We start from the raw sequence: 7,951 nt of genomic DNA on the forward strand, positions 1-7,951 counted from the left end.
CCCCGAAGCACCGCCCCTACTCCGCCCCCCTCCCTCGTTGTCTTGGCATCTTGTTAACGATCATGGCAACAGGATTCTGCTATTTTGTCGCTGCTGCCCTGCGCCACACAGTAAAAGGCAAAAGGAAAAATAAAGAACCAAAAGGCCAAGAAAAGCAAGCCAAAACGGAAAAAATGCGGATCGACATAGGATCGAATAAGGGATACTCTGGGATAAGCATCTAATCATATAATTTGTTCTTAAATATCCAATCTTTGGGATTGGATTCTTGTTTTGAAATATACATTATAGATTATACACAGAAAGGAAATAGAGGAGGAGGCTCTTCATCTGGTGACTTTCGGGAAATCTAGCTTACAAATATGGTTTTATCCTTACAAAGCACGACCTTTAATGGAGTATACTCTGGACAAGTTGAACTCGAAACTGATTCAGTGCTTCTCGCCAAAATCGAATGGGTATGGAGGAAGAAAAAGAGTTGCACATTCCGGAGGCAGGCGCACAGCCACAGCCACCACCACCACCACCACAACCTCATCCTCAGCCACATCCATGTTCCGATCAGCGGCATCCCAAAAAGAAATGCGCTCAGCACACGCACCAGCAAACACACGCATACACTCGGCGAAATCTGCAGCGAATGCAGAAAGGAAACGATTGGCGAGCAAACAGAATAATAATAACTAAATGCAGTTCGCGGGATATGGAGCTGTAGCTGGAGATGGAGATCCCTGCCCCTTTGCTGCCATGATACTTTTGTTTACCTCGGCACCACCCAAGTGCTACAATGTTGTGCTCTTGGAATTTGGCTTTCTCCTGTCGCCGGCTTTATTAGCCAAGTCTGCACTCGCACAGAGACACCGGGCACTCGAGCACTCACACCGCAACGAGCACGACCCACTCACTACTCACTACTCACCACTTACCAAACACCACCCACCTCCCACCTCCCCCCGTCGCGGAACTCCACTGCACCGAAATTCCACAAAGAACTTAAGTGTATACAATATGAATGTCTGGGTCTGGGCATTCTGCAAACTGCAACGCCAACAGAGGCAGCGACGTCCGCCGAAGACCAAAAAGAAGCGGAGGCCAAGACGAAGACGCCTCGGTGACTTATGGATACGAGAGCCTGGGCCTCCAGAGGTGCCCACATGGGAGTACCGAAAAAGCTAGATCTGAGGTTGCAGTTCCAAGCCTCATGAAAGAGATCAGATCTTTATGGATATTAAAACATGAATAGTGAAACCACTATGATTTGGATTTAGACCGAGATGAAAGAAAGAAAAGATGGTCATGTCAGGTCACCAATGATAACGATTTATGATATTATAATTATGCCAAACTATATGTATTCCTCAAATACGATATTCAAACCAAAATGTTCAATCTATTTTAGGAAGCATACTAGCAAGATCATCTCCATTTTTAGCAGTTGAAAAATGTATTTTATTGGTAAACATTTGTTTGAAGATACATATAAGTCCGTTTGTGTACGTAATTCCGATTGCAATGTGTGAAAAATGCATTTTGGGTTAGGTGAATCTATTTTTAATAGATATTCTCAAAAAACCGGAAAGTGTGTTTAGCAAGATTGTAGCCAATAGAGTAGCATTTCTCGATTCCTAACTGGACCTAATTTCAAAGTTCCGAAACCTTGGAAGAGTCTTCAAAGGACACCAGCCAGATTTGATAGCCAGATTTGATGTCAGCACCACTGGACAAAGCCACGAAGCCTGGACGCTCGAGACGTAAACACCGCCAGTGGGCGAGGGCGTAGGGGGCGGGGCAGGGAGTCAGAGATCGGCATCGTATCTTGAAATGAAATGCAAAGAAAAGAAAATAACAAAAACAAAGTTTCTCACGTTCCTCTTCCTAAATTCTTGGAATTGCAATACATTAAAAAGAGGTCTTGGCTTCGTCTGCATACACATGCATTCTGGGTGCGTGTGCTGTGTGTGTGGAGGTGTGTCCGTGCCCTTGTGTGCTGTATGTGTGAGCGGACGATCGACGGACGGCGGACAAACGGACAACGGACAGCAGTTTTGAGCCGTGCTACAAGCGAACGCCGCCACCGCCACCACCCGTTCAACATATTCCTTTTTTTCATCGATTTTGAGACCTATAAGTGAATGTGTCGATTGAGTGCACTGCCAGAAAGAAAAAGTGTGGGTTACAAGTCCGAATGGGACAACTATTCCACTAGAGGGCAGGGAAGTAAATGTTAAATATCTTACAAAAATAATCATAATAGTAATAAAATTAGTTTTCTGTTAGGATGCATTCTAAGAGGATAGCATTGACCACATAAGTTAAGATAAAGCAATATGTTTATAATCCCGGAGCCCTTATGAAATGGTAATAATTTATATACCCTTTGCCAGAGGAACCTTTTGCACCCACTTATTCACAGCCACTTGCAGCTTGTCTAAACCTTTTGCGGAGAAGGGGTAACCTTGTTTCTCTCAGTGTAATGATGCATAATGCTGCTGTTGAGATTTCTCGTGTTGCTGTTGTTGGTCGATGATGTAGCCGTAGTTGCTTTGCCTGTTGCTGCTACTTTGGCAATATGTTTTTGTACTTCCCCACCGTTCCTGACTTGGTTTTGGACTGCGTTTGGGCGGCCTCCCAGTAGACGGAGGTGGATGGTGATGGAGCTCGGATGGGCACGGCGATGGGGGACTACTGGGACAGGGTCTGGAGGCCCAGGCCCATAATGAAAGTCGTCTCCATCGTCGTCTGCATCTCCGTCCGTCGACATCATCGGCGGTTTGATCAAATGAATGAATATTATCATCGATGCCTCTTGAATGTTGAACGAGCTGACTTGATGACCGTGCACCGGAGCGAGGCTCGTAAAGAATTCTTTTTTGTTGTTCTCGCAGTCTTCTCCTCTGTTGTTGTATTGTTGCACCCAGTAGAAGTGTGTGTGTGTGTGTGTGTGCGGAGTGGTGTAAGTTGTTTGATCTAATTGGTTCATCGAACCAAGTCCAAGTCTCCCTGAGCCTCGTTCTCATCTGCCATCTCCGGAACGTGGATTATGATGTTGAAGCACCTTTTCGCCTTGCCAATTTCGTGGACAATCATCATAGGCCAGGCCATAAGAAACGCAGAGTAACCCCCACAACTGGGGAGTGTTGGAGTGGGTAAACACTTTAATAAATGGGGAAAACTTAGATCTGGAATTCGTGAATAATTAGTTGATCAGGGAAATTTATGAAATTACAACTCATCTGCTTGGAATTGAATGTCCTCTTGATGGTGTTGACGATCAAAGGAACATTATGAAAATATGAAATTCATTTCAATTTGTTGCTGGCAGTTGAAAATTTCAACGTCAATTGATAACCTTCTGAAACTGCATTCCTAATGCATTTCACAAAAAACATGCCGCATTTTCTCCGAGTGAAGGGCCAGCGACATGAACAAATACAGCAGTTGGTTATTTAACAAGAGACCAAGTCGAAATTCCAGGAATTTAGGATTGGGCTCTTCTTTGCTTTTCAAGCGAGTGATGGAGTAGGGGAAGGGGAAGGGAAGGGATGGGCAGGGCACGCGGGGGGGTCATAATTAAGTGGCCCTAAATGCCGCTAAAGGAATTCTCGCAGGCGACATTATTATCAGTGCTTCGGTACCCTCTTTTACGAAGCCAACTGATAGGCCAGAAATTTATATTCTTCTCCGCCACCAAATGGATCGGCATCGTTTCATTATTGACTTGGCATTGATCGCTTTTTACAGAATGGAATGTGCATGTTGGACAAACGAGGGACAATGGCTGTGGATTCCATTCGATTCGACTCGATGTGACTCGATTCGAAGCAAGTGCATGTGCATCTGCATCTGCATCTGCATCTCCATCTGCATCTCGAGATCGGAGAATACTCGTACTCGGTGCTACAAAGTGGCAAACAGGTTGGGGCACAATTGCACAATCTTCTAGAGCTTCTGTGCGACTGGTTGGTGGTTCGTCATCATCATCGGCAACGGCACAGAAATTCCAATCATATGAGTTCATATTGGAGTACTCACAGTTGTACTTGTACGGTGTTCAGCATTCAGTGTTCACTTTTTAGGTTCTCAGGCCGCCAGTCAAGTCAAACCAGTTGCCCCATGACTCAGAAGTCGCACGACGAGGGGGAGGGTAGGGGGGAAGTTGCCACTAATTGCATATGCATTTTGCATAATCTCGTAGTAATTACAATAGTTCGATCTTTCGCTTGCCATTCACAAGCCGTTTCCACCCGTCTCTTTTCGTTGGAGTTGCAGTTGCACTCGTTCATTCATAAAACTTGCCGCAGTCGCCGCCGCCGACGCCTCTGCTGCTGCTGCTGCTGCTGCTGCCGCTGCCGACGCAGACGTCGACTGATCAGATCTGGTCTGGCTTATATAGCATAGTACTCATATTATATGCAGCCGACCGCCTTGGCGCTGCACGATGCACCACCGTGCATTTCATCACTCCGATGTGTTTTTTGTTTTTTGAAATACTCTATATAGAATTGGGCATAACCCTGAAAACTCAATTAGGTAGTTCTAAGATTGAAACCCAAGCACAGAATCTATATAGAATGGGTACAGCTTTCTTGAAGGAGTTAAGTATTCATTTTAAGTTCTCATATTTTATCACTTTCAACATTTCCCTTTTCATCGTATATAATTGTTTGTATGCTAGAATCAGTTGCAGTATCCTTCAGATACTTTAGTTCTCTGTCAGGAGCCGATAAACACGCATATCCCTAGCTTTCTTCATTCCGATAAACTATCATGTATTGGGGTTAACTATTAATTGGTTCGTGATGAGCCCCAAGGTAATCTTGCCTTATAACGATGGGTTAATAACCACCATTATCCTGGATTTACGCACTGCAACAGCTCGTGTTGAAACAAGTGATCTCAGCCAGCCCTGCTCGTAAATCCATCAGCACCTGCCACATAGATAGATCACCCAGGGTATTCGAGTGTGCGGTGCAGCGGCGAGCTGCGAGCCCTAACCGTTCCATTCTTGTTTTTTGACACCAATGCAGTTCGCTCTTATCGCACATAATTCATATCTGGTTTCTCGCACTGTAGCTGTGCGTGTGTTAATGTTAATCTCCCCTGTTGTTTTTCGGTTTCGGTTTCGGGTTTTCCGCTTTTCGGGCCGTGGCCCACTGATAAACCCAGCCGGGAGATGGGTGGGCATTAAAATTAAACGTCCGATGCAGTTCAGCTCATTGTTGGCGCCTAATACTTATTGTACATATATTTCAATTTATTAATTTCGTATGCATAAATCTTGCGCTTTATTTATTCAATTTGAGTCTTTGTTGTCTGCTGATCGCTGGCGGTGGCCCTGGACCCACAGTCTCCGCTCGAAAACACAATGCATCTGGCTATTGATGATGTTGATGGGCACCAGGGGCACCAGCGGCACCAGTGCCACCAGAGGGGGGGAGGGGCGGCCCGAGGGGGTTAAGGCGGCCGGGCGGCCGAAGGGGCGGAACACTATCGTTTGAGCGGCGCACATTCGATCTTTGACTTGTAAATTCTTGGAATGCAGTTAGTGGGGCATTTTAATGGAGGCTGTCGCCCGTCCAATCTCTCGGATTCGGATGCAAACGAGGTGTACGTGCGGCCAAATGCTGCAGAATGCCAATTATTGGGGTCAAATTTGATTAAATGTCTAATCGGTGTAACTATGCGGCTAACTTGCGACACATGCAACTCGAGCAGACCACTTTTCGATTAATTAAGTCACTCGGAATGCTTCTTGGAGGCACTTGTATTACATTTTGGTTGCCTAAAAAACTATGATAAGAATAATAGCCCTGTAACTATAGTAATAATGTTACATTGAGCAACTCAAATTGACAACCGTTGGGAGTTTTAATTGAAACTGGAGCTCGATTAATATTTATGAGGGCTCTAACCCTCAATTGAACTTTATGAACAACATTAATGTATGTGACTTATAAGATTTGTAAATTGACTACTCAGATAGTTGCATTCAGAGGAGTTTTGGAATCGGAGTAATAGAAAAATAACTAACATTATGGTTGAAACCATGCGGTTTTTGAAACCATGCGGTTTTGCGGAACCTTCCTAAAACACTGCAATTACAACTTATGTTCAAGGGCTCATTTTTCACAACTTCTAGGAACACTTGTTTTTCTCACTTTTTATCAAATATGGCCGTAAGGAAATCCTTCTTGTTGATAATATCGCGCGGAGCTTCTCAATTACCAAGTTCAAAGCCGATCGAGTATCGAACGAAATGGGGAAAATATTGTTACAGGGCAGAGTTACAAATAAAATCGACGCCATTCTGGACTGGCGCCATTTTGTTGGCGTCTATCATATCACCATATACATATGTATATACACATACGGATATGGTATATATCTACAATGCAGACGCATATTTACACATCTAATGTGTGTGAAATTCGATAAGTTTGTAATGCAAATGCAATGGGCTAGAAAATGGCCGAAAGTTTTGGAATTGGAACTCAACACGTCCACAGAAATTTCTACACCTGACGGCCATTTTGTTTTCGGTCTCTTTCATTGTTGTACTTTTTGTTGTTGCAAATTTTTTTATATACATTTTTTTTACTTGAATTTTGCTCTCGGCGAGATTATTGCTAATTTCGGGTGCCTCTCTTGTGTGACCCTCTCTTGTGTGTATGTGCGAGAGGATTGCTATTTTTTTTTTTTTTTTTTTTTATGAGGGGGGGATGTGGGGCCTTGTGGTGGGTGACCACGTGATGCGCTCTCGACTAAGAATTCTGGGCGGGGAAGTACTAGGGAACGTCCTGGAGGTTCAGCTGCTCCTTCAATGGGCTCAGCTGCCGGCTGGGGATAGATCGTGGATACCAAATGGGGGATTACGTGTAGGGTACGTTGTTAATTGGCATATTTAGGGCGTAGAAATTTGCAAATCTTATTTCACTTGCGAGAGTCTTGGGCCGTCGATGTGTGCGTGAGAAATGCTCCGAAAAATAAGTAAAATACCAAGGCACAACAAAGTATCGTTGAGTGGTGCTTTTTATTTCATTCGGACTGGTATTGGATGTTGTGCACGCCCCTATGAGTTGTCGTATTACTGCTGACGACCCTTACGTCAGCAGTAGCACGTGGACTGCTATTGAGGCGTTTAATTAACTCGAAATACTTAGGATCCAATTCGTAACTGGGGTGGGGTTACAGTGGAGTGATATCAGTCGCAGTGGCAGATACCAGAGTTCTCCGAGTAAGAAGTCGTTTAATAGGTAAATTAAAGGGTCTACTTAGGGTTTCAGCCCATCATTATATTCATCAAATGGCCGTAAAGGGTGGGTGCCATATGATTTGATCTGAAATATTGCCCCCATGGCACACACACACGCACACACACAGCTGAGAGCCCTCTCGCACACCCACAATCACACGTCGTAGTACTCGTATCTGTATCTGTATCTGTATCTGTATCCGTATCTCTGTGTCGGTGAGCTGCCAACGTCGCTGTCGTTCGCTTGTGATATGAGCTTGATGTTACATATTTTATATGGCACACTGACTGGTTCTGTATCTGTATCTTCACAGTGTGTGTATCTTCACTAGTTCTCCAAGTCCCCCAAAATCCAATCCCAATCCCGAAAATCCTCCCCATTCGCGCGCCTCCGCCACAGGAATTTGTTCTTATTTTTTTTGTCGGATTTCTTTTGGGCCTTTTTGTTGCTGCCCGTTTGATCGTGTGCGTCTGTGTGTGAATCTTTACACTGTGCACAAAAAGGGTGAAGTTCGCGGCAAGGCAGTGATGCGAGTTCGGGACCAGCTTGGTTGTACTGGGAAAATAATGCCTTTATGTTACCTTGAAGTAGAATGTTGAATCCTTCTCTAAAAATCGTAATATATGGAGCATTTGGCTTACGTAATATCCCTATTCTAAACAACTACATTCATAATATATTGAATTGCACTTAATTTA

General features: G+C 44.3%; 1 protein-coding gene across 1 annotated transcript; it reads right to left on the reverse strand.

Moving 5' to 3' along the window:
• Positions 1-1,764: 1,764 nt before the first annotated feature.
• Positions 1,765-4,516, reverse strand: LOC6545079. Its single transcript, XM_026976972.1, is given in 6 exon segments — positions 1,765-1,815; positions 2,375-2,683; positions 2,686-2,753; positions 2,755-2,921; positions 2,924-3,179; positions 4,033-4,516. Coding segments are annotated over 4 exon segments (510 nt in total). The 5' UTR covers positions 2,981-3,179; positions 4,033-4,516; the 3' UTR covers positions 1,765-1,815; positions 2,375-2,465.
• Between the last annotated feature and the right edge of the window lie 3,435 nt (positions 4,517-7,951).

Source organism: Drosophila erecta, unplaced genomic scaffold, assembly GCF_003286155.1.
Source record: "Drosophila erecta strain 14021-0224.00,06,07 unplaced genomic scaffold, DereRS2 tig00000021-arrow-pilon, whole genome shotgun sequence".
NCBI lineage: Eukaryota > Metazoa > Arthropoda > Insecta > Diptera > Drosophilidae > Drosophila > Drosophila erecta.